At 45.7% G+C, this 26,509-nt stretch overlaps 2 protein-coding genes across 4 annotated transcripts in view; one reads left to right on the top strand and one right to left on the bottom strand.

The window, feature by feature from the left end:
• Positions 1-23,522, top strand: part of ptpn13 (protein tyrosine phosphatase non-receptor type 13) — a 169,121-nt gene extending 145,599 nt beyond the window's left edge. For all 3 annotated transcript variants that reach the window (XM_036936815.1, XM_036936814.1, XM_036936816.1), the window contains 23 exons: positions 109-194; positions 2,451-2,604; positions 2,885-3,117; positions 3,292-3,390; positions 3,578-3,790; positions 3,994-4,181; positions 4,804-4,966; positions 6,575-6,730; positions 6,983-7,154; positions 8,980-9,190; positions 9,541-9,626; positions 11,103-11,164; positions 14,619-14,774; positions 15,004-15,244; positions 15,387-15,499; positions 20,273-20,328; positions 20,439-20,536; positions 20,781-20,929; positions 21,355-21,445; positions 21,932-22,269; positions 22,472-22,687; positions 22,799-22,861; positions 22,961-23,522. In XM_036936815.1, the coding sequence (XP_036792710.1) occupies positions 109-194; positions 2,451-2,604; positions 2,885-3,117; positions 3,292-3,390; positions 3,578-3,790; positions 3,994-4,181; positions 4,804-4,966; positions 6,575-6,730; positions 6,983-7,154; positions 8,980-9,190; positions 9,541-9,626; positions 11,103-11,164; positions 14,619-14,774; positions 15,004-15,244; positions 15,387-15,499; positions 20,273-20,328; positions 20,439-20,536; positions 20,781-20,929; positions 21,355-21,445; positions 21,932-22,269; positions 22,472-22,687; positions 22,799-22,861; positions 22,961-23,038 (3,422 nt within the window). In that variant the 3' untranslated portion in view covers positions 23,039-23,522. The remainder of the gene's footprint in view (positions 1-108; positions 195-2,450; positions 2,605-2,884; positions 3,118-3,291; positions 3,391-3,577; positions 3,791-3,993; positions 4,182-4,803; positions 4,967-6,574; positions 6,731-6,982; positions 7,155-8,979; positions 9,191-9,540; positions 9,627-11,102; positions 11,165-14,618; positions 14,775-15,003; positions 15,245-15,386; positions 15,500-20,272; positions 20,329-20,438; positions 20,537-20,780; positions 20,930-21,354; positions 21,446-21,931; positions 22,270-22,471; positions 22,688-22,798; positions 22,862-22,960) is intronic.
• A 433-nt stretch (positions 23,523-23,955) lies between these two features.
• On the bottom strand, positions 23,956-26,501 carry LOC110536916 (tubulin alpha-8 chain). Its single transcript, XM_036936817.1, has 4 exons — positions 26,347-26,501; positions 25,857-26,079; positions 25,193-25,341; positions 23,956-25,002 (listed from the first exon to the last, which is right to left on the bottom strand). The coding sequence occupies exons 1-4, from the start codon at positions 26,347-26,349 to the stop codon at positions 24,025-24,027; spliced, it is 1,353 nt and encodes a 450-aa protein (XP_036792712.1). The 5' UTR covers positions 26,350-26,501; the 3' UTR covers positions 23,956-24,024.
• Positions 26,502-26,509: the final 8 nt, after the last annotated feature.

Below are 26,509 nucleotides of genomic sequence, written 5' to 3'. Positions count from 1 at the left end.
GACGAATTGAGGCTGTTCTGAGGACAAAAGGGGATGCAGCTCAATATTAGGGAAGGTGTTCCTAATGTTTTGTACACTCAGTGTAATACCCGTCTCTATTGTTACTAGGTGACAGGGTGGTGGCTGTCAATGGGAAGAGTCTGGAAGGAGCCACTCACAAGCAGGCTGTGGAGACCCTCAGAGATACTGGAAAGGTCAGTACAGTCACAGTTGAAGCGATAGTTCACTTTCATCAAGTTTTACCTTATTTCCACTTACCTGTGGTAGTGAGTGATTGATTGCCTACTACGGTATGATTTAACCAGACAGTTTTTAAAGTCCATAAGCTTGTTTAGCAAGTTCCAGTATCTACAGTGGAAGTCGGAAGTTTACATACACTTAGGTTGGAGTCATTAAAACTTGTTTTTTCTACCACTCTACAAATTTCTATAGTTTTGGCAAGTCGGTTAGGACATCTACTTTGTGCTTGACACACATCATTTTTCCAACAATTGTTTACAGACAGATCATTTCACCTATAATTCACTGTATCACAATTCCAGTGGGTCAGACGTTTACATACACTAAGTTGACTGTGCCTTTAAACAGCTTGGAAATTTCCAGAAAATTATTTCATGGCTTTAGAAGCTTCTGATAGGCTAATTGACATTATTTGAGTCAATTGGAGGTGTACCTGTGGATGTATTTCAAGGCCTACCTTCAAACTCGGTGCCTCTTTGCTTGACATCTTGGGAAAATCAAAAAGAAATCAGCCAAGACCTCAGAAAAAACAACAACAGCAAAGAACCTTGTGAAGATGCTGGAGGAAGAGGGTAAAAAAGTATCTATATCCACAGTAAGACGAGCCCTATATCGACATAACCTGAAGGGTTGCTCAGCAAGCGAGAAGCCACTGCTCCAAAACCGCCATAAAAAAGCCAGACTACGGTTTGCAACTGCACATGGGGACAAAGATCATACTTTTTGGAGAAATGTCCTCTGGTCTGATGAAACAAAAATAGAACTGTTTGGCCCTAATGACCATCGTTATGTTTGGAGGAAAAAGGGGGAGGCTTGCAAGCCGAACAACACCATCCCAACCATGAAGCACGGGGGTGACAGCATCATGTTGTGTAGGTGCTTTGCTGCAGGAGGGACTTCACAAAATAGATGGCATTATGAGGGAGGAGAATTATGTGGATATATTGAAGCAACATCTCAAAACATCAGTCAAGAAGTTAAAGCTTGGTCACAAATGGGTCTTCCAAATGGACAATGACCCCAAGCATACTTCCAAAGTTGTGGTAAAATGGCTTAAGGACAACAAAGTCAAGGTATTGGAGTGGCCATCACAAAGCCCTGACCTCAATCCTATAGAAAATGTGTGGGCAGAACTGAAAATGCGTGTGTGAGCAAGGAGGTCTACAAACCTGACTCAGTTACACCAGCTCTGTCAGGAGGAATGGGCCAAAATTCACCCAACTTATTGTGGGAAGCTTGTGGAAGGCCACCCAAAAAGTTTGACCCAAGTTAAACAATTTAAAGGCAATGCTACCAAATACTAATTGAGTGTATGTAAACTTCTGACCCACTGGGAATGTGATGAAAGAAATAAAAGCTGAAATAAATCATTCTCTCATTTCACATTCTTAAAATAAAGTGGTAATCCTAAAACAGGGAATTTTTACTTGGATTAAATGTCAGGAATTGTGAAACTGAGTTTAAATATATTTGGCTAAGGTGTATATGTAAGCTTCCGACTTCAACTGTATCTACTATATAGGCTTATGGTGTCTTCTTTCCAATTTGAGACTCCTTGTGCTTTCTGACCAGTGATGTTACTCTCCGCTCCTCCCCTTCTCCTCCGCTCCTCCCCTTCTCCTCCGCTCCTCCCCTTCTCCTCCCCTTCTCCTCCCCTTCTCCTCCCCTTCTCCTCCCCTTCTCCACCGCTCCTCCCCTTCTCCTCCGCTCCTCCCCTTCTCCTCCGCTCCTCCCCTTCTCCACCGCTCCTCCCCTTCTCCACCGCTCCTCCCCTTCTCCTCCGCTCCTCCCCTTCTCCTCCGCTCCTCCCCTTCTCCTCCGCTCCTCCCCTTCTCCTCCGCTCCTCCCCTTCTCCTCCGCTCCTCCCCTTCTCCTCCCCTTCTCCTCCGCTCCTCCCCTTCTCCTCCCCTTCTCCTCCCCTTCTCCACCGCTCCTCCCCTTCTCCACCGCTCCTCCCCTTCTCCTCCGCTCCTCCCCTTCTCCTCCGCTCCTCCCCTTCTCCTCCGCTCCTCCGCTCCTCCCCTTCTCCTCCGCCCCTCCCCTTCTCCTCCGCTCCTCCCCTTCTCCTCCCCTTCTCCTCCGCTCCTCCCCTGCTCCTCCCCTTCTCCTCCGCTCCTCCTCCGCGCCTTCTCCTCCGCTCCTCCCCTTCTCCTCCGCTCCTCCCCTTCTCCTCCGCTCCTCCCCTTCTCCTCCGCTCCTCCCCTCTTCAGATGGTCCACTTGCTGTTAGAGAAGGGTCAGCTCCCTGTGGACCGTATCCACGCCCCTCTGACACCTCAGTGCACCCCTCCCAGCGACCAGCAACAACCGGCGCCAGAGGCTGCTCCGCCTAAAGCCCAGCCAGAGTACATCTTCATCACTGATAGTGAGTGTACAGTACACTCATTAATTCAAACACTCATTACTTTCTTCTACATCACCAGCAGGTGCTAGTCTTTGATGTTTGATTATGGCATTGTGCCCTACTGCCGTTGTGCCCTTGAGCAAGGCACTTAAACCATAATTTGCTCCAGGGGCGTTACTCTGCAGCTGACCCTGTGCTCCTACCCGTATCTCAGGTGTGTGTGGTGTCTGAGAGAGTTAGCAGTCATACACATTTACGTTTTTGTTGGACAATAAAGTTTTCTTGTCTTCCTGTCCCCAAGACAATGTATTTGAGGTGCCCTTGCTGAAGAATTCGTCAGGCCTAGGGTTCAGCTTCAGTAGAGAGGAGACCTTCCCTGACCAGAACACCGGTAACGCCTCTGGTAACAGCTTCAGCATGGTCCGAGTGAAGAAGCTTTTCCCTGGGCAACCTGCCGCTGAGAGTGGACGAATCAACGTGGGTGACGTCATCGTCCGTGTCAACCAGACGCCCCTCAAAGGACTCTCGCAGCACGTATGTCACCTTTTTCAATATTGATCAATCAAGTCAAACAATGGGTTATATTAAGGGGTGGGGTTTCAAATGGCTTTTTCAGTTGAAGAACTGACTCCTTTTGTATGCCGATATTACATGACTCAACCATTTTCATATTAAATATTCTGTTGCGTTTCTCTGCCCTGCCACTAGGAGGTGATCTCAGCGCTGCGAGGGACCGGCCAGGAGGTCACTCTGCTGCTCTGTAGACCTGACCAGGGTGTCTTACCTGAGATGGACGCCTCTGCTCTGGTGAGGAACTCTACCAGTCAGCAGCACCTCTCACTGGGCAAAATGTCTGCTCTTCTCTTATAGTGATGGCATAGGACCATTTATCACTATAACCGCATTCACTATAAGTGGAGTGCAGTGTATTTTTGATGTTTAGTGAGCTATACACTAATATACTTACGGAGTGTATCTCATTCTCCCTCCCCAGACTCCCATGGCCTCTCCTCGTAAGGAACCAGTAGTCCAGACCCAGCAGCCTGAATCCAGCCTGGCCAGGCCCAGAACAGCCTCTCCTGTGGGGTCTGAGGGGAAGAGGAGCCTGGGACTGGGGCCTGGGCAAATGGAGGAAGCTCTGGACAGGCTGCTCATGAAGTCCCCCAGCCGTCGGGACAGCTACAGCGACAGCACAGATGATGAGGAGGTAACGATTTCATTGATAATTAGTAACAATTGATATCAAGAACCACTATAGGAATGGGTCTGTAAACTAGTGAGTTAATGATTTTTAATGTGTGTATTGTTTCACTCGGCTGAGGCAACTGGACATTTTGTCAAATTCATTAATGGCTAATCATTGGATTTATTTATTTATTTATCCATTCATTCATTACTTAATTCATTCAGGTGGAGGAGGCCTTCAGCCCATCTCTGGAGCAGGGCCGACAAGCCTGGGATCGTAGTATCTACCAGACCCCCAGCAGTAACCTCACTCTGGAGAGACTCCGCCAGTATGAGACCCCCTGTGAGCTGGATGACACCATCCGCTCTGCCTACTACTCTTCCAACCTGTCACTGTCCAACCTCAGCAAAAGGTGAAGATTATGGCCTGTTATCCCGCAGAGGGGGTGGCCTGTTATCCCGCAGAGGGGAGGGCCTGTTATCCCGCAGAGGGTAGGGCCTGTTATAGGCCTTGTTACAGGCCTTGTTGATAGTGTTGTTAAGAAGGTAGAAACTAGGGCCTGTAGGACCTGCCTTGTTGATAGTGTTGTTAAGAAGGTAGAAACTAGGGCCTGTAGGACCTGCCTTGTTGATAGTGCTGGTAAGGTAGAGCAGTGCTTTATTATGGACCGACTAGAGTAACCAATGAGAGGTGATATAGTTTCCAGGTCATTAGTACCGTAACCAATGAGAGGTGATATAGTTTCCAGGTCATTAGTACCGTAACCAATGAGAGGTGACTCATTGCAGTCAGGTGAAATGTAATGAAAAGTTTTTTTTTATTCTACCTGACAGACAATAATATTGTATGATCTGTTCTACACAAGATATTTCTATGATAACCTTATAGACTAAGAATGCCACCTCAGTTGTACACTGTGCTTCAGCTTCTACTTGCTCTGTGGGGTCTAAACCAGGTTACAGTAAACAACCTTGCGACAACTGTTGGTTTAAAAATCACTTATTTGATGGATTCATTGTGTTCTATTTCCGCAGGTGTCCCTCCTCCTCCCCTCGGGTCCCTGACCTGACCACCACCCCTCAACCTATGGTATTATCTCCAGAAGCCCCCAGTCCCGACCCCCTGCCTCTCCCTCGACCACCACACTTCAACCACACCCTGACAGACAACAGACAGGACATGGACGAGTTTGTGCCGGTAAGAGCAGGGGGAAACTAGGACCTGTCTGAAAGCATAAGTACTTAGACCGTTCTGGTTTCCTGCATTCCTTTCTCTCAAAGCACATTGGAGGAGGTCCAAGGGAATCTCTTATGGGCAGAGGAGGCAAGGATGTAATGTGCATTATCCATGTAATTATGTAACTAAACTCAGCAAAAAAAGAAACGTCCTTTTTTCAGGACCCTGTCTTTCAAAGATAATTCGTAAAAATCCAAATAACTTCACAGATCTTCATTGTAAAGGGTTTAAACACTGTTTCCCATGCTTGTTCAATGAACCATAAAGAATGAATTAACATGCACCTGTGGAACGGTCGTTAAGACACTAACAGCTTACAGACGCTAGGCAATTAAGGTCACAGTTATGAAAACTTAGGACACTAAAGAGGCCTTTCTATTGACTCTGAAAGACACCAAAAGAAAGATGCCCAGGGTCCCTGCTCATCTGCGTGAACGTGCCTTAGGCATGCTGCAAGGACGCATGAGGACTGCAGATGTGGCCAGGGAAATAAATTGCAATGTCCGTACTGTGAGACGCCGACGGACAGCTAATCGTCCTCACAGTGGCAGACCACATGTAACACCTGCACAGGATCGGTACATCACACCTGCAGGACCGGTACAGGATGGCAACAACAGCTGCCTGAGTTACACCAGGAACGCACAATCCCTCCAGTGCTCAGACTGTCCGCAATAGGCTGAAAGAGGCTGGACTGAGGGCTTGTAGGCCTGTTGTAAGGAAAGTCCTCACCAGACATCACCGGCAACAACGTCGCCTATGGGCACAAACCCACCGTCGCTGGATCAGACAGGACTGGCAAAAAGTGCTCTTCATTGATGAGTCACGGTTTTGTCTCACCAGGGGTGATGGTCGGATTTGCGTTTATCGTCGAAGGAATGAGCGTTACACCGAGGCCTGTACTCTGGAGCGGGATCGATCTGGAGGTGGAGGGTCCGTCATGGTCTGGGGCGGTGTGTCACAGCATCATCGGACTGAGCTTGTTGTCATTGCAGGCAATCTCAACACTGTGTGTTACAGAGAAGACATCCTCCTCCCTCATGTGGGAGCCTTCCTGCAGGCTCATCCTGACATGACCCTCCAGCATGACAATGCCATCAGACATACTGCTCGTTCTGTGCGTGATTTCCTGCAAGACAAGAATGTCAGTGTTTTGCCATGGCCAGCGAAGAGCCCGGATCTCAATCCCATTGAGCACTTCTGGGACCTGTTGGATCGGAGGGTGAGGGCTAGAGCCATTCCCCCCCAGAAATGTCTGGGAACTTGCAGGTGCCTTGGTGGAAGAGTTGGGTAACATCTCACAGCAAGAACTGGCAGATCTGGTGCAGTACATGAGGAGGAGATGCACTGCAGTACTTAATGCAGCTGGTGGCCACTTGTTCAGTTTATCTGTTGTTGAATCTTATGTTCATACAAATATTTACACATGTTAAGTTTGTTGAAAATAAACACATTTAACAGTGGGAGGACGTTTCTTTATATGCTGAGTTTGTGTAGTATTCAGTATTCAGTTCCTTTTCAGCGCAGTTTGATTCCAACAGCGTTTGTTTACCACTGTCTGTTCGTCAGGACGTGGAGCTGAAAGTGTCCCTTGTGAAGTCTGAGAAAGGAAGCCTGGGGTTTACTCTGACCAAAGGGAACGACCTGGGCTGTTACATCCATGACATCATCCAGGACCCTGCCAAGGGAGACGGCAGGCTGCGTCCCGGGGATCGCATGATCATGGTACACATCTGCTGAATGTAGCTACTGAACACTCTCAATCTGGTTTTCCTTGATTCCTCACCTCCTCCTCCAATGCGTTTTAAGGAGGTGAGGAGAGACTTTGGGTCTCCTTCTCCAATGCGGTTTGAGGACACACGGAGAGAGGATACGAGGAATTGAAGACGGACAAATTGATAGTCATGTTTTCACACTCACTGTCAAGCATTTCACCTGTAGCGCTTTACTAACGACCCCCCCCCCCCCCTCCTTCAGGTGAACAACAAAGATGTGTCCAACATGGGTCACACTGAGGTGGTGAACCTGGTGAGAGCGGCCCCCAGGGTGGTCGATCTAGTGGTAGGAAGGGTTCTCGAGGCTCCTAAACCCCCTATAGAAGCACACCTACTGTCGGACATCTCCTTCCAGTGCCCTGACCAAACATTAGGTAAGCGAGATGTAGAGATCTATTTACACTGCCTAAAATTATCTATTTAACTCACGTGTATCATCTCAACTGTTGAAAATATCTGTGTTGGTTTGGGGTTATCAACCTCAGCGATGATGATGATGATTGTAAAGAACTTGTGACATGGACAGAGCTCAAGAAAGCACAATATGTAAAAGGGTGTTAGATTGCAGTTTGAAAGGAATGTGTTTTTTGGGGGGGGACGGGGACTATAAATAAGCTTCCACTGCCTTGCTGTGGTGTTTTAGGTGACCGCTTTTGGTTCAGAAGGTCAGGGTTGTGTTCATTAGGCACCAAACAGAAGAGAATGGAACAGGTATAACTGAGCTTTTGGTTCAGAAGGTCAGGGTTGTGTTCATTAGGCACCAAACAGAAGAGAATGGAACAGGTATAACCGAGCTTTTGGTTCAGAAGGTCAGGGTTGTGTTCATTAGGCACCAAACAGAAGAGAATGGAACAGGTATAACCGAGCTTTTGGTTCAGAAGGTCAGGGTTGTGTTCATTAGGCACCAAACAGAAGAGAATGGAACAGGTATAACCGAGCTGGACTTCAGTTTTCCATAGCAACACATTTTAAAACATATTATTTTCGCTGCAGGGACTGTGTTGGACGGGGGAAGTGTATGTGGTGTTGTTCATAAAGCTTAACGGTGTTGTATCTCTCCCTACAGGTCTAGTATTGGACAGTGACAGTGTGTACAGGGTGTTGTCTCTCCCTACAGGTCTAGTATTGGACAGTGACAGTGTGTACAGGGTGTTGTCTCTCCCTACAGGTCTAGTATTAGGCAGTGACAGTGTGTACAGGGTGTTGTATCTCTCCCTACAGGTCTAGTATTAGGCAGTGACAGTGTGTACAGGGTGTTGTTCATAAAGCTTAACGGTGTTGTATCTCTCCCTACAGGTCTAGTATTGGATGGGGGCAGTGACAGTGTGTACAGGGTGTTGTCTCTCCCTACAGGTCTAGTATTGGACGGGGGCAGTGACAGTGTGTACAGGTGTTGTCTCTCCCTACAGGTCTAGTATTAGGCAGTGACAGTGTGTACAGGGTGTTGTATCTCTCCCTACAGGTCTAGTATTAGGCAGTGACAGTGTGTACAGGGTGTTGTTCATAAGGCTTAACGTTGTGTCTCCCTACAGGTCTAGTATTAGACAGTGATGGTGTGTACGGGGTGTTGTCTCCCTACAGTTCTAGTATTAGACAGTGACAGTGTGTACGGGGTGTTGTGTCTCCCTACAGGTCTAGTATTGGACGGGGGCAGTGACTGTGTGTACAGGGTGCTGTGTCTCTCCCTACAGGTCTAGTATTGGACAGTGACAGTGTGTACGGGGTGTTGTGTCTCCCTACAGGTCTAGTATTGGACGGGGGCAGTGACAGTGTGTACAGGGTGTTGTCTCTCCCTACAGGTCTAGTATTGGACGGGGGCAGTGACAGTGTGTACAGGGTGTTGTCTCTCCCTACAGGTCTAGTATTAGGCAGTGACAGTGTGTACAGGGTGTTGTATCTCTCCCTACAGGTCTAGTATTGGACGGGGGCAGTGACAGTGTGTACAGGGTGTTGTATCTCTCCCTACAGGTCTAGTATTAGGCAGTGACAGTGTGTACAGGGTGTTGTATCTCTCCCTACAGGTCTAGTATTGGACGGGGGCAGTGACAGTGTGTACAGGGTGCTGTGTCTCTCCCTACAGGTCTAGTATTAGGCAGTGACAGTGTGTACAGGGTGTTGTTCATAAGGCTTAACGTTGTGTCTCCCTACAGGTCTAGTATTAGACAGTGATGGTGTGTACGGGGTGTTGTCTCCCTACAGGTCTAGTATTGGACGGGGGCAGCGACAGTGTATACGGGGTGTTGTTCATAAAGGAGGTACTGCCTGGCTCGGTGGCGCTGCTGGAGGGGAGTCTGAGGCCCTTGGACCTGGTCCACTATATCAACGGAGCTCCAACTCTGGACCTGACCCTCAATGAGAGCTGCAGGCTGCTGGAGATCTCCCTCAGGGAGCTCACTATCAAAGCTACAAGGTAAACTTAACCCTCACCCTGAATTCCAAATAGACCCCTAGCCCCTTACACACTAGGCACTTTGGGTTAGGTGTAGACCTGCGAGGGTCCCTCAGGGACCTCACCAGGTAAACACTAGCCTTATGTACCATAAACACGTTTTTTCTCCAGGAAATGTCCTTTACTATTTAACATTGTCAGTCCATTTCTGTGCAAGGCAGTGCTTGCCAGCTAGTGACAAAGAGGTTTGGAACTGAGAGACTCAATAAATGATTACTTCCTATAATGCCCTCTTCAGATACCCGTCCAAGAGGTACATGTGTTCATTATCCTTGACCTAATTGATCTCTCTATCTCTCTTCTCCCTCCAGGGATGGGAAACCAGTGTCTCCAGGACAGAAGAGTATTTCTTTTCTCAACAACAACGTCAGTCCCGAAGTCTCCACCAGCCTCAACGGTAAGTACTTCGTAAAAGCCTATCCATACAAATCGTTTGAAAGATTTGCTGAATGTGTATAGCATTATGGTACATATACAGTAAGTACATCCAGTCAAGTTCTCTTACCTTCTTCACAATCAGGAAGTATACAATACCCCTATACCTTTTCCACATTTTGTTGTAACTGATCTACGCACAATACCCCACATGTTATTTTTTTATGACTAGCCAATCTCTGTACCCCAGACATACAATTATCTGTAAGGTCCCTCAACTGTGTAGTGAATTTCAAGCAAAGACCAAGGTTTTTTTTAAGTTCTCAAGGGATGCCACCGATTGGTAGATGTAAAAAAATGTTTTTTTTAAAAGCATTTGCTGAATGTCTCTTTGAGCATGGTGTGGTGAAGTTATCAATTAGGCTTTTGATTGTCACTACAAAGATACAGGCGTCCTTGCTAACTTAGTTGCCGGGCAGGAAGGAAACTGCTCAGGGATTTCACCATGAGGCCACTGCTGACTTTTTATAACAGTTACACACTTTAATGACTGTAATAGGAGAAAACTGAGGATGGATCAACAACATTGTAGTTACTCTACAATACTAACCTAATTGACAGAGTGAAAAGAAGGAAGCCTGTACAGAATAAAAATATTCCAAAACATGAATCCTGTTTGCATTAAGGCACTAAAGTAATACTGCAAAAAATATGGCAAAGCAATTCACTTTTTGTCCTGAATACTAAGTGTTATGTTTGGGGCAAATCCAATACAACACATTACTGAGGACCACTCTTCATATTTCCAAGCATAGTGGTGGCTGCATCATGTTATGGGTATGCTTGTAATTGTTAAGGACTTTTCAGGATAAAGAAACATAATGGAGCTGAGCACAGGCAAAACCTGGTTCAGTCTGCTTTCCACCAGACACTAGGATATGAATTCACCTTTCAGCAGGACAATAACCTAAAACACAAGGCCTAATACACACTGGATTTGCTTACCAAGAAGACTTTTGATGTTCCTGAGTGGCCTAGTTACAGTTTTGACATAAACCAGCTTGAAAATGTATGGCAAAACATGAAAATGGCTGTCTAGCAATGATCAACAACCAACTTGACAGAGCTTGAAGATTTAAAAAAATAAAATAATGTGCAAATATTGTACAATCCAGGTGTGTAAAGCTCTTAGACACACAGCTGAAATTGCTGCCAAAGGTGATTCGAACAAGTATTGACTCGTGAATACCTATGTAAATTAGATTTCTGTATTTCATTTTCAATACATTTGCAAACACTTCTAAAAACATGTTTTCGCTTCATTATGGGGTGTTGTATGTAGATGGGTGACAAATATATATATATATATATATATTTAATCCAAGCTGTAACACAACAAAATGTGGAGTAAGTCAAGGGGTATGAACACTTTCTGAAGGCACTGCATGTTATGAGGTTGTGGAGTATGACGTGACTGTTCCTTCCCCCCCTGTTACAGATTATGTCTTGGGGGCTGATCACAGAGAAACAGAGGCCTTCTCTACACTATGTCCTCCAGAGGTAACTACACCTGCTTTATTTAAGTCTACTACTTTCCTATTGTTGGATAGATTGACAACACTTGCTTTACATGTGACTATAGCAACTCAACTTCAGGCACTTACACACATTTCAATTGCATTAACTGTGCTATAAGGATATTGTGTAAATGTCCATTCATTGGGGGGGGGGGGGGGGGGGGTAGTGTTTTGCCATGATGTTCCTATACTGCCCGCATCTGAATCAAATCAAATGTTAGTTGTCACGTGCGCCGAATACAACAGGTCCTTAACCAACAATGCAGAGCATTGTCCTTACAAGCCCTTAACCAACAATGCAGAGTATTGTCCTTACAAGCCCTTAACCAACAATGCAGAGTATTGTCCTTACAAGCCCTCAACCAACAATGCAGAGTATTGTCCTTACAAGCCCTCAACCAACAATGCAGAGTATTCTCCTTACAAGCCCTTAACCAACAATGCAGAGGATTCTCCTTACAAGCCCTTAACCAACAATGCAGAGTATTGTCCTTACAAGCCCTTAACCAACAATGCAGAGTATTGTCCTTACAAGCCCTTAACCAACAATGCAGAGTATTCTCCTTACAAGCCCTCAACCAACAATGCAGAGTATTCTCCTTACAAGCCCTTAACCAACAATGCAGAGTATTCTCCTTACAAGCCCTTAACCAACAATGCAGAGTATTCTTCTTACAAGCCCTTAACCAACAATGCAGAGTATTGTCCTTACAAGCCCTTAACCAACAATGCAGAGTATTGTCCTTACAAGCCCTTAACCAACAATGCAGAGTATTGTCCTTACAAGCCCTTAACCAACAATGCAGAGTATTCTCCTTACAAGCCCTCAACCAACAATGCAGAGTATTCTCCTTACAAGCCCTTAACCAACAATGCAGAGGATTCTCCTTACAAGCCCTTAACCAACAATGCAGAGTATTGTCCTTACAAGCCCTTAACCAACAATGCAGAGTATTGTCCTTACAAGCCCTTAACCAACAATGCAGAGGATTCTCCTTACAAGCCCTTAACCAACAATGCAGAGTATTGTCCTTACAAGCCCTTAACCAACAATGCAGAGGATTCTTCTTACAAGCCCTTAACCAACAATGCAGAGGATTCTCCTTACAAGCCCTTAACCAACACTGCAGAGTATTCTCCTTACAAGCCCTTAACCAACAATGCAGAGGATTCTCCTTACAAGCCCTTAACCAACACTGCAGAGTATTGTCCTTACAAGCCCTTAACCAACAATGCAGAGTATTGTCCTTACAAGCCCTTAACCAACAATGCAGAGTATTGTCCTTACAAGCCCTTAACCAACAATGCAGAGTATTGTCCTTACAAGCCCTTAACCAACAATGCAGAGTATTGTCCTTACAAGCCCTTAACCAACAATGCAGAGTATTGTCCTTACAAGCCCTTAACCAACAATGCAGAGGATTCTCCTTACAAGCCCTTAACCAACAATGCAGAGTATTGTCCTTACAAGCCCTTAACCAACAATGCAGAGTATTGTCCTTACAAGCCCTTAACCAACAATGCAGAGGATTCTCCTTACAAGCCCTTAACCAACAATGCAGAGGATTCTCCTTACAAGCCCTTAACCAACAATGCAGAGTATTCTCTTTACAAGCCCTTAACCAACAATGCAGAGTATTGTCCTTACAAGCCCTTAACCAACAATGCAGAGTATTGTCCTTACAAGCCCTTAACCAACAATGCAGAGTATTGTCCTTACAAGCCCTTAACCAACAATGCAGAGTATTCAGCTTACAAGCCCTTAACCAACAATGCAGAGTATTGTCCTTACAAGCCCTTAACCAACAATGCAGAGTATTGTCCTTACAAGCCCTTAACCAACAATGCAGAGTATTCTCCTTACAAGCCCTTAACCAACAATGCAGAGTAAAGTTTTTTTTTTTAATTAACACAATAAAATGATACAGGGGGTACTTGTACCAAGTCAATGTGCGGGGCTACGGGTTAGTCGAGGTAATTGAGGTAATATGTACATGTAGGTAGAGTTAAAGTGACTATGCATAGATAATAAACAGAGTAGCAGCAGTGTAATAAAGGGGGTCGATGCAAATAGTCTGGGTAGCCATTTGATTAACTGTCCAGCAGTCTTATGGTATAAAGGTCCTGGATGACAGGAAGCTTGGCCCCAGTGATGTACTGGGCCGTATGCTTTACCCTCTGTAGCGCCTTGCGGTCGGATACCGAGCAGTTGCCATACCAGGCGGTGATGCAACCAGTCAGGATGCTCTTGATGGTACAGCTGTAGAATTTTTTGAGAATCTGATGACCCATGCCAAATATTTTCAGTCTCCTGAGGGGGAATAGGTGGTGTTGTGCCCTCTACACAACTGTATTGGTGTATTTGGACCATAATAGTTTGTTGGTGATGTGGACACCAAGGAACTTGAAGCTCTCGACCCGCTCCACTACAGCCCTGTCGATGTGAATGGGGGCGTATCAGTGAAGTCACTTGCCAGTTGGTCAGTGCATGCTCGGAGTACACATCCTGGTAATCTGTCTGGCCCTGCGGCCTTGTGAATATTGACCTGTTTAAATGTCTTACTGACCGGCTACGGAGAGCGTGATCACACAGTCGTTCAGAACAACTGATGCTCTCGTGCATGCTTCAGTGTTGCTTGCCTCGAAGCGCGCATAGAAGTCATTCGGCTACCGTCAATGGGCAGCTCGTGGCTGGGCTATGTTTTGTATTTCGTAATAGCTTGCAAGCCCTGCCACATCCGACGAGCCGGTGTAGTAGGATTCAATCTTAGTCCTGTATTGACGCTTTGCTTGTTTGATGGTTCGTCTGAGGGCATAGCGGGATTTCTTATAAGCGTCCGGATTAGTGTCCTGCTCCTTGAAAGCGGCAGCTCTAGCCTTTCGCTCCGTGCGGAGTGACGGAAGCGGGGACAACAGTCCGTGGCTGGGGTCCTTAATGATCTCCTTGGCCTTCCTGAGCCACCTGGTGTTGTAAGTGTCCTGGAGTGCAGGCAGTGTGCACACAATGGCGCGTTTGGCTGAGCGTACCACCCTCTGAAGAGCCTTGCCGTCCGTGGTGGTGGAGTTGCCATACCAGGCTATGATGCAGCCTGACAATATGCTCTCGATGGTGCTCCTGTAGAACACTGAGAGCCCTAGGGGACAGGCCAAGTTTCTTCAGCCTCCAGAGTTTGAAGAGTCACTGTCATGCCTTCACCGGGGTGTCTGTGGTTTGACCATTTCAGCTCCTTGTAGATGTTTATGGTGAGGAACTTGATGTTTTTGACCATTTCCCTGTTGATGGCTATAAGGATATGTCCTTTAGTAGTCAATAAAAGGTGTTGACTAAAGTGTTCTGATCTGTTGACTCCAACCTGTGTGTCTCTTGAGATTTCCGATTGCCCCTGGACATTGGACAGTGAAAGTAATATTCTAATTCTGTTTTGTTGTGCTTCCAGGAGGAGATCATTCAGTTGGACCTTGACAAGCCTGCTGCCGGAGGCCTAGGCTTCTCTGTTATCGGAGGAGAGAGGGGCATCTTTGTCAAGTCCATCACCCCTGGTGGTATAGCAGATCGTACAAGACGGCTGCAAGTGGGGGATAGACTGCTCAAAGTAAGTCTGATCGACGCTTGCGGCTGTGTTTTCAATGTAATAACAGCTCTTGTCCACTAGGTGGTGATCTTTGACCATAACTCATCTGAATGCAGGGTTGTGCTCTAGGGCACGTCGTAATAAACGTTGTACAACAGCAAAACAAATTCAGGCATTTACCTCCCTGTTTCACCCAACCATACATGACGCAGTTCTGAGGTTTCTAGCTGACAGTGTATCTATCCATCAGGTGAACGAGGAGCTGATGACTGGTGTGTCTCACACTAAAGCTGTCACCACTATCCGAAAGGTCAAAGGACTGGTCCACCTCATAGTGTCCAGACCGCCTGACCAAAACCCCAACACCTACCTGGCCTACCTCCCCATCATCTCTGACAAGTGCAACGGCAACAGTGACGACATTGGGGTGAAGACTAAACCGTCTAGTCCACCTGATGAGAACAGTAGCCCTCCTGACATACCGCCAATAGGTAAGTTACTACTCTTTATCCCTACAGATTTGCGTGTTGAAAGGTATGTTGAAAAGTTAAATTTTCTGATGCCTGCTCCTCACTGTTGTCAACACCATGTGCCAGTTTGACAGTCTTCTTCTCTCCTGTGTTCGTCACCCAGACTATGATGTAGGTTCAATGGAACGGAGGACGAGAGAGGGTGAGGTGGAGAACACGGAGCTGTCTGAAGACACAGACCGTGACGGTTCCTCTCTACCAGAGGACTCTCCTGAGGTGGGTACATACTGTGATGGTTCCTCTCTACCAGAGGACTCTCCTGAGGTGGGTACATACTGTGATGGTTCCTCTCTACCAGAGGACTCTCCTGAGGTGGGTACATACTGTGATGGTTCCTCTCTACTAGAGGACTCTCCTGAGGTGGGTACATACTATGATGGTCCCTCTCTACCAGAGGCCTCTCCTGAGGTGGGTACATACTGTGATGGTTCCTCTCTACTAGAGGACTCTCCTGAGGTGGGTACATACTATGATGGTCCCTCTCTACCAGAGGCCTCTCCTGAGGTGGGTACATACTGTGATGGTTCCTCTCTACCAGAGGACTCTCCTGAGGTGGGTACATACTGTGATGGTTCCTCTCTACTAGAGGACTCTCCTGAGGTGGGTACATACTATGATGGTCCCTCTCTACCAGAGGACTCTCCTGAGGTGGGTACATACTCTGGGGAGGATGTGCCTCTAAGGCAGGGCTATTCAACTACAAATCAAATCAAATTTATTTATATAGCCCTTCTTACATCAGCTGATATCTCAAAGTGCTGTACAGAAACCCAGCCTAAAACCCCAAACAGCAAGCAATGCAGGTGTAGAAGCACGGTGGCTAGGAAAAACTCCCTAGAAAGGCCAAAACCTAGGAAGAAACCTAGCTATGAGGAACCAGGCTATGAGGGGTGGCCAGTCCTCTTCTGGCTGTGCCGGGTGGAGATTATAACAGAACATGGCCAAGATGTTCAAATGTTTATAAATGACCAGCATGGTCAAATAATAATAATCACAGTAGTTGTCGAGGTTGCAGCAAGTCAGCACCTCAGGAGTAAATGTCAGTTGGCTTTTCATAGCCGATCATTAAGAGTATCTACCACTCCTGCTGTCTCTAGAGAGTTGAAAACAGCAGGTCTGGGACAAGTAGCACATCCGGTGAACAGGTCAGGGTTCCATAGACGCAGGCAGAACAGTTGAAACTGGAGCAGCAGCACGGCCAGGTGGACTGGGGACAGCAAGGAGTCATCATGCCATGCCACATGTCAGGAGACACTGTGGTCCCATACGATGATACCCCCAGACAGGGCCAAACAGGCAGGATATAACCCCACCCATTTTGCCAAAGCACAGCCCCCACACCACTAGAGGGATATCTTCAACCAACAACTTACCATCCTGAGACATGGCCGAGTATAGCCCACAAAGATCTCCGCCACGGCACAACCGAAGGGGGGGCGCCAACCCAGACAGGAAGATCACGTCAGTGACTCAACCCACTCAAGTGACGCACCCCTCCTAGGGACTGCATGGAAGAGCACCAGTAAGCCAGTGACTCAGCCCCTGTAATAGGGTTAGAGGCAGAGAATCCCAGTGGAGAGAGGGGAACCGGCCAGGCAGAGACAGCAAGGGCAGTTCGTTGCTCCAGAGCCTTTCCGTTCCCCTTCACACTCCTGGGCCAGACTACACTCAATCATAGGACCTACTGAAGAGATGAGTCTTCAATAAAGACTTAAAGGTTGAGACCGAGTCTGCGTCTCTCACATGGGTAGGCAGACCATTCCATAAAAATTGAGCTCTATAGGAGAAAGCCCTGCCTCCAGCTGTTTGCTTAGAAATTCTAGCGACAATTAGGAGGCCTGCGTCTTGTGACTGTAGGTCACGTGTAGGTATGTACGGCAGGACCAAATCAGAAAGATAGGCAGGAGCAAGCCCATGTAATGCTTTGTAGGTTAGGAGTAAAACCTTGAAATCATCCATTGCCTTAACAGGAAGCCAGTGTAGAGAGGCTAGCACTGGAGTAATATGATCAAATGTTTTGGTTCTAGTCAGGATTCTAGCAGCCGTATTTAGCACTAACTGAAGTTTATTTAGTGCTTTATCCGGGTATCCGGAAAGTAGAGCATTGCAGTAGTGTAACCTTGAAGTAACAAAAGCATGGATACATTTTTCTGCATTTTTGGACAGAAAGTTTCTAATTTTTGCAATGTTATGTAGATGGGAAAAAGCTGTCCTTGAACCAGTCTTGATATGTTCGTCAAAAGAGAGATCAGGGTCCAGAGTAACGCCGAGGTCCTTCCGTTTTATTTGAGACGACTGTACAACCATTAAGATTAATTGTCAGATTCAACAGAATATCTCTTTGTTTCTTGGGACCTAGAACAACCATCTCTGTTTTGTCCGAGTTTAAAAGTAGAACGTTTGCAGCCATCCACTTCCTTATGTCTGAAACACAGGCTTATAGCAAGGGCAATTTTGGGGCTTCACCATGTTTCATTGAACTGTACAACTGTGTCTCATCCGCATAGCAGTGAAAGTTAACATTATGTTTTCGAATGACATCCCCAAGAGGTAAAATATAGAGTGAAAACAATAGTGGTCCTAAAATGGAACCTTGAACACTGAAATGTACAGTTGATTTGTCAGAGGACAAACCATTCACAGAGACAAACTGATATCTTTCTGACAGATAAGATCTAAACCAGGCCAGAACTTGTCCTTGTAAACCAATTTGGGTTTCCAATCTCTCCAAAATAATGTGGTGATCGATGGTATCAAAAGCAGCACCAAGGTCTAGGAGCACGAGGACAGATGCAGAGCCTCGGTCTGACACCATTTAAAAGGTCATTTACCACCTTCACAAGTGCAGTCTCAGTGCTGTGATGGGGTCTAAAACCAGACTGAAGCATTTCGTATACATTGTTTGTCTTCAGGAAGGCAGTGAGTTGCAACAGCTTTTTCTAACATTTTTGAGAGGAATGGAATATTCGATATAGGCCAACAGTTTTTTATATTTTCTGGGTCAAGGTTTGGCTTTTTCAAGAGGCTTTATTACTGCCACTTTTAGTGAGTTTGGTACACATCCGGTGGATAGAGAGCCGTTTATTATGTTCACCATAGGAGGGCCAGGCACAGGAAGCAGCTCTTTCAGTAGTTTAGTTGGAATAGGGTCCAGTAGGCAGCTTGAAGGTTTGGAGACCATTATTATTTTCATCATTGTGTCAAGAGATATAGTACTAAAACACTTGAGTGTCTCTCTTGATCCTAGGTCCTGGCAGAGTTGTGCAGACTCAGGTCAACTGAGCTTTGGAGGAATACGCAGATTTAAAGAGAAGTCCGTAATTTGCTTTCTAATGATCATGATCTTTTCCTCAAAGAAGTTCATGAATTTATTACTGCTGAAGTGAAAGCCATCCTCTCTTGGGGAATGCTGCTTTTTAGTTAGATTTGTGACAGTATCAAAAATACATTTTGGATTGTTCTTATTTTCCTCAATTAAGTTGGAAAAATAGGATGATCGAGCAGCAGTAAGGGCTCTTCGATACTGCACGATACTGTCTTTCCAAGCTAGTCGGAAGACTTCCAGTTTGGTGTGGCGCCATTTCCATTCCAATTTTCTGGAAGTTTGCTTCAGAGCTTGGGTATTTTCTGTGTACCAGGGAGCTAGTTTCTTATGACAAATGTTTTTAGTTTTTAGGGGTGCATCTGCATCTAGGGTATTGCGCAGGGTTAAATTGAGTTCCTCAGTTAGGTGGTTAACTGATTTTTGTCCTCTGACATCCTTGGGTAGGCAGAGGGAGTCTGGAAGGGCATCAAGGAATCTTTGTGTTGTCTGAGAATTTATAGCACGACTTTTGATGCTCCTTGGTTGGGGTCTGAGCAGATTATTTGTTGCGATTGCAAACGTAATAAATTGGTGGTCCGATAGTCCAGGATTATGAGGAAAAACATTATTAACAACATTTATTCCATGGGACAAAACTAGGTCCAGAGTATGACTGTGACAGTGAGTAGGTTCAGAGACATTTGGAGTGGGTCTGTGGACTTTTCCGTGTGAATATTGAAATCACCAAAAATTTGAATATTATCTGCTATGACCACAAGGTCCGATAGGAATTCAGAGAACTCAGTGAGGAACGCTGTACATGGCCCAGGAGGCCTGTAAACAGTAGCTATAAAAAGTGATTGAGTAGGCTGCATATATTTCATGATTAGAAGCTCAAAAGACAAACATTCTTTTTTTTTTTTTTGTAAATTGAAATTTGCTATCGTAAATGTTAGCAACACCTCTGCCTTTGCGGGTTGCACAGGGGATATGGTCACTAGTGTAACCAGGAGGCGAGGCCTCATTTAACACAGTAAATTCATCAGGCTTAAGCCGTGTTTCAGTCAGGCCAATCACATCAAGATTATGATCAGTGATTATTTCATTGACTATTACTGCCTTTGAAGTGAGGGATCTAACATTGAATAGCCCTATTTTGAGATGTGAGGTATCACGATCTCTTTCAATAATTGCAGGAATGGAGGAGGTCTTTATCCTAGTGAGATTGCTAAGGCGAACACCACCATGTTTAGTTTTGCCCAACCTAGGTCGAGGCACAGACAGTCTCAATGGGGATAGCTGAGCTGACTACACTGACTGTGCTAGTGGCAGACTTCACTACTGCCTGGCCTGCACCCTATTTCATTGTGGAGCTAGAGGAGTTTGAGCCCTGTCTATGTTGGTAGATAAGATGAGAGCACCCCTCCAGCTAGGATGGAGTCCGTCACTCCTCAACAGGCCAGGCTTGGTCCTGTTTGTGGGTGAGTCCCAGAAAGAGGGCCAATTATCTACAAATTCTATCTTTTGGGAGGGGCAGAAAACTGTTTTCAACCAGCGATTGAGTTGTGCGACTCTGCTGTAGAGCTCATCACTCCCCCTAACTGGGAGGGGGCCAGAGACAATTTACAGTCCTGGAGGGTCAAAACACAGCTTCATCTGTTTCTGTGTTGTGTGTGGAATTCCAGACCTCCCGGAAAGCCGACTGGAAAGAAGAAAGTGTAGATGACCCACTAAATGAAAGGTAAGGGGGGTGGGCTCCAGAATAGTGTGACTGAATGTCACCAGAGGACATTTTTGTATTTTTTTGTGTATATATTTTTTTTAAATCTCATATCGTATGTTCCTTCCCAGCTACCTGCAGATGACGTCAGAGCTTCCAGAAGAGGATGAGATTACCTGGGGGAGTGACGAGCTGCCTATAGAGAACATCAACTCCAAATTCACTGACGGTAAGCCCATCTATAGAGAATATTAACTGGAAATTGACTTTGAGCGTGAACGCCGCACCCAACGTCTCAACATCACCAATTTCATTGCCTAACCTTGATTGACCTTTGGTTCTGCCGATTTTGAATATCCTCTTCCAAAACATATGCAATTGAATGGATTTTCTCGAGTGAGTGGTTAGCTGAGTCTCTGGTTATCTGAGTCTCTGGTTAGCTGCGTCTCAACATTCTCCTCCCCTCCCCCCAGATAAGCCCATCATTACAGAGGATGAGCTGACCTCTCTGCCCCTGGTGAAGGTGGTCCCTGATGGACAATACACTGGGGCCAAACTCAACACTGTGGTGCGTATGCTGAGGGGTCTGCTCGAACAGAAGATCCCTTTGCAGGAGTTTGAGGTACGAACTTGTCTGTCTGATCTAGTATAGAAACCTCACATCTGGTGTCAAACTCATTCCACGGAGGGCCGAGTGTCTGCCGGTTTTCACTCCTCCCTTGTACTTGATGAATTAAGGTCACTAATTAGTAAGGATATCTCTTCACCTGGTTGTCTAGGGCTTAATTGAAAGGGGGGGGGGGGCTGCAGACACTAGGCCCTCCATGGAATGAGTTTCACACCCCTGCTCTACATTAAACAGCCTCAACTTTATCCCCTCTTGGTTCCATAGTATGTAGCGCTGAAGCTTTTTGTCTGGCGCTGGTCTGTGTTTTTATTACATTCAAAATTACATTTAAACAAAATACATGACATCACTATAATACAGAACATTTTGTTTTCTTGAAAATCTGTAAAGTTACTTATTTCTTCTTCTCTCTCCAAAAGAATCTGCAGAATCTACAGCCGCTGGACGACTGTCTGATTGGTCAGACGAAGGAAAACAAGAAGAAGAATCGTTATAAGAACATTGTCCCTTGTAAGTGTAGATAGAATGTCGCAACGAAAACTCCACATTATCGCTGTAGTTAGAATGTCGCAACGAAAACACCACATTATCGCTGTAGATAGAACGTCGCAACGAAAACACCACATTATCGCTGTAGATAGAATGTCGCAACGAAAACACCGCATTATCGCTGTAGATAGAATGTCGCAACGAAAACACCACATTATCGCTGAAGTGTTTTACCTGGGAATGGTGCAGATTATACGTGTCAATATTCCTCTATCTACTTCAATAATAGCCCAGCACAGGAGGTTGGTGGCACCTTAATTGGGAAGGACGGGCTCGTGGTAATGGTTGGAGCGGAATGAGTAGAATAGGATCAAATATATAATTTGATACCATTCCTTTCCAGCCATTTATTATGAGCCGTCCTCCCCACAACAGCCTCCACTTAAGCCCAGTGCAGTATATAACAAACTTAATCAAAGCTTCTCCTGTGTTCTCTTGTTTCTCCAGTCGATACCACCAGAGTGATCCTGGGTAAAAATGGTGGCTACATTAATGCCAACTTTATCAACATGCCAGTGAAAGATGAGAACTTCATGTTCATTGCTTGTCAAGGACCCCTACCCACCACTCTGGGTGACTTCTGGCAGATGATCTGGGAGCAGAAATCTAATGTCATTGCTATGATGACCCAGGAAGTGGAAGGGGGAAAGGTCAAATGTCAACGGTACTGGCCTGACACCCCGCGGACGGCTGAGATGGTGGACGAGAGGCTGCAGATCACCTTGGTCAAAGATCAGCACCTGGACAACTTTGTTATCCGTCTCATTGAGGTCAAAGATATCCAGGTGAGATTAAGTATACAGTAGGTTATAAGGACAGGAGCCCCAGAACAGAGCCTTGCAGGACTCCATACTTAACCGTGAAGGGATTTCATTTTTCTAGAATTTTACTTTATTACCAAGTAAATGTAAAAATAAGGTTAAACAAAAGCCAGTGGGTACTCTGGATTCAGAGCTTCAGATAACGATCCTATCCCTCCGGTTCTAGACTGAAGAAATTCAACGCGTCACCCACCTGAACTACACCGGTTGGCCAGACCACGGTACGCCCTCGCAGCCTGAGCAGCTGTTGACGTTCATATCCTACATGAGGCACATCCACCAATCAGGACCCATCATCACGCACTGCAGTGCAGGGATTGGCCGATCCGGAACTCTCATCTGCGTAGACGTGGTTCTCGGCCTCATCAGTAAAGATGCTGATGTAAGTATGGTGACAAGACAATAGCTTCTTTTTTTTTATGCTTAAAAAAAGGTCCAAGCACATTTTTTCCTGTTTGAGAGATGATATTTTAACACGCACTACTGTTTTCAGTTTGATATTTCAGATGTGGTACGTAACATGAGGCTGCAGAGACAAGGAATGGTACAAACGGAGGTAACAACTACAACATGTTGGTCCCTTTAAAGAGTCTGTAATGTACATGCTCTTTCTGCATTAATAATAATATACATAATCATTGTTTATTCCACACAGGAACAATACATCTTCTGCTATCAAGTCATCTTATATGTGCTCCGATGTCTTCAAGCTGAGGAGAAAATCTCAGGATAGCAACTTTTACGAAAGTCCCACACACAGCACAGAACCAAGCAGTGGATTTACAAACCACTGCTCAACCAACGCCTTAAAACAGTCTGGGATTGTGTCCCGAACACAGATCAAGCCTAGTCTTGGATTTACTGGTACTTTCAATAGAGAATCTCCATTTAACATGTTTTTTTAGTCCACGACTAGGCTTGATCTGTGTCTGGGGAAAGTAGTCCCTCACAGGAGTCTGTATATATGTTTGCTTGACCTCTACCTCTGTAGCTGCTACCCCTTCTCTTAATGTATACACAAGAATACAGTTGATGTTCCCATCTTATCTACATGAAAGCAATTTTTTTTATAGATTGGCTTATGAAATATCTGAAAGTTAATAAATTCATATTTTAAAGATTTTGATGCTGGAAGTTGCCTTGACAGAATACGACAGTATTTGCTGCCAGTGTTAAAGGAAATTAGTGTACATATGTCTTTTGAAAAAGTGAAATTTACATTTTGGTACTTTATTTAAATGCTATTGGCCTTTGCTATGCACTTCATTCACCTGCCTAGTTAAAATTACAATGTCCCTAATCTCCGGCTGTGCCCCCTACCTAGCCAATCAGTGTTTCCCCACATGCTGGTCTGGGGGTGAAGTGGAATTAAGTTGGCTTGCACTTCTGGGCCTCGATTTACTGCAACCTTCCGCTTTGTAGGGAGCAGTAAGAGTTCTGAAAACCTCATGTATCAGATTAGCCAAATGATACAAGTTAGTGATCTGCAGATCAATGGGGTAGAGGGTTTAGTCATTCAAGAGAATTGGGTCTAATGCACTTTAGTTGCACCAAAAGTCAATGGTTTTCATAAGTAAATTGTTCCAGAGAACATCCTCCACAGAGCTAGAGTCTGATACTGTAAACTGAGTAATACATAAAGACAAGAACTCAAATGCATTTGGTTTTTATTGAAAATTGCTTTGGACAAGTTCCTTTAAGAGAACAGGATTAACATATTTAGTATTCATCCTCCTCATCCTCACAGGCGTCCCCAGAGTCGGCCCCCACCTCCTCATAGTCCTTCTCCAGAGCAGCCATGTCCTCTCTGGCCTCAGAGAACTCTCCCTCCTCCATGCCCTCACCAACGTACCAGTGCACAAAGGCTCTCTTGGCATACATCAGGTCAAACTTGTGGTCCAGACGACTCCAGGCCTCAGCGATGGCTGTGGTGTTACTCAGCATACATACAGCCCTCTGGACCTTGGCCTGGTCTCCTCCAGGAACCGCCGTAGGGGGTTGGTAGTTGATCCCCACCTTGAACCCAGTGGGGCACCAATCTACAAACTGGATGCTGCGCCGGGTCTTGATGCTGGCGATGGCTGCGTTGACATCTTTGGGAACCACGTCGCCGCGGTACAGCAAGCAGCAGGCCATGTACTTGCCGCGTCTGGGATCACACTTCACCATCTGGTTAGCCGGCTCAAAGCAGGCGTTGGTGATCTCGGGGACAGAGAGCTGCTCGTGGTAGGCCTTTTCTGCTGAGATGATGGGGGCATAGGTGACCAGGGGAAAGTGGATACGGGGGTAAGGCACAAGGTTGGTCTGGAACTCTGTCAGGTCTACGTTGAGAGCTCCATCGAAGCGCAGGGAGGCTGTGATGGAGGAGACAATCTGGGCGATGAGGCGGTTCAGGTTGGTGTAAGATGGCCGCTCCACTCCCAGGTTACGCTTGCAGATGTCAAAGATGGCCTCGTTGTCCACCATGAAAGAGCAGTCCGAGTGCTCCAGGGTGGTGTGGGTGGTCAGGATGGAGTTGTAGGGCTCCACCACTGCTGTGGACACCTGGGGAGCAGGGTAGACTGAGAATTCTAGTTTGGATTTCTTGCCGTAATCCACAGACAGGCGTTCCATCAACAAGGAAGTAAAACCAGAGCCGGTCCCTCCTCCAAAACTATGGAAGATGAGGAACCCTTGTAGTCCAGTGCATTGGTCAGCCTGACAACAGAAGACATGGGATCATTAGTAATTCACCGAATGTTGGAGCTTTGAAAGATTATCAACTAAACAATCTTATTTTTTGGGGTTATGATAAAGTTGAGCCAAGCTAACCAGTCAATGATGTCAATTTAAATGATCTAAACTGGATGGTAAACAGCAGTGGCCCTTTAATCATTCAGCAGCGCACCATTTTGCGCATCCTGTCCATGACAGAGTCCACGATCTCCTTGCCGATGGTGTAATGGCCACGAGCGTAGTTATTGGCAGCGTCTTCCTTGCCACTGATGAGTTGTTCAGGGTGATACAGCTGACGGTAGTGGCCATTCCTGATCTCATCTACAACAAATCATGGACATACATATGAACACAATGTCATACCACAGAACAGCCATTCCTGATCTCATCTACAAAAATCAATGTCACATGCACCAAATACAACTGGTTTTAAACTGAAATGCTTGCTTATCATTCTGAAAACAAAGTTGACATACCAATTATATTTTCAGTACTACACAAGGGCCACATACTAGGCTCATTGTAGAATTAATTGTTTTCCATATCAGGCAGTCATAGCCTGGTCTCATGAGTTTGTGTGGTTTTACCAACTCCTATGGTCATTCATTAACACAAGAGAATTGGCATGTTCAACTCAAATTGGTAGCAGCAAAACCTCTAAATTCAAAAGGGAAAAACCTGCACACTAACATTTAAGTTAGTGTAGTTTGTAGCAGAAGTCAGAGCAAACAGTTCTGTTTTGGCAAAAGCTGTTGTCAGCATGTTGATAGGAATTGGTATAAACAGATCTGGGACCAGGGTAGGGCAAACCATTATACAAGCTTCCTCGTCCTCACCCACAACAGTAGGCTCCAGATCTAAGAAGATGGCCCTGGGAACATATTTCCCAGCCCCAGTCTCACTGAAGAAGGTGCCAAACGATGAGTCAGTCAATTGAGGAGCAGTGTTCGCATGGATGGTCCCATCTGGCTGGAAGCCATGCTCCAGACAATACAACTCCCAGCATGCATTGCCCATCTGGACTCCTGCTTGGCCGATGTGGACGGAAATGCACTCCCTCTGTCAAGAAAAACACTCTTTAGTCGATCAATAATTTATAAAAGGGGGGGGGGGGGGGGCTGAGCCCAGCAATCATAAATCTTGACATTACAAAGCTGAGAGAAGAAACTGTCACCTCCAACAAATCTCACAACTCATTATCAGTTCTCATTTATCCTGAATGTACATTCTATATGAACAAAATACAGGAAATTAGCACAGGAAAGCACAACTTCAGAGATGAAAAACAAAACACAAAGCAGTCATGTTGAATTAAAAATAACTCACCATTTTTCCTGCAGTTATGTAGAATAGATGGCCTTCTTGAGGAATTAATGAAACCTGAAACAGTTCCACCACAAGCGTTTACATATCAAATTGATGTAAGTAAAGTATCATAGGCTAGGCTACATGTTGAACTCCAAACACACTCACTCACTTACCTTTGAAC

The sequence above is a fragment of the Oncorhynchus mykiss genome, chromosome 12, assembly GCF_013265735.2.
Source record: "Oncorhynchus mykiss isolate Arlee chromosome 12, USDA_OmykA_1.1, whole genome shotgun sequence".
Lineage (NCBI taxonomy): Eukaryota > Metazoa > Chordata > Actinopteri > Salmoniformes > Salmonidae > Oncorhynchus > Oncorhynchus mykiss.
Note: the sequence above shows the minus strand (reverse complement) of the source record. Positions and strands in the feature narration are given on the sequence as shown.

Bases quoted from the DNA above. Each gene is read 5' to 3' on its own strand.
- LOC110536916 (XM_036936817.1), bottom strand. The intron at 25,342-25,856 runs GTGAGGACGAGG...GATTTGTTGTAG, and splicing joins TCTGGAGCCTACTGTTGTGG to ATGAGATCAGGAATGGCCAC. The intron at 25,003-25,192 runs GTGCGCTGCTGA...TTCTGTTGTCAG, and splicing joins TGGACAGGATGCGCAAAATG to GCTGACCAATGCACTGGACT.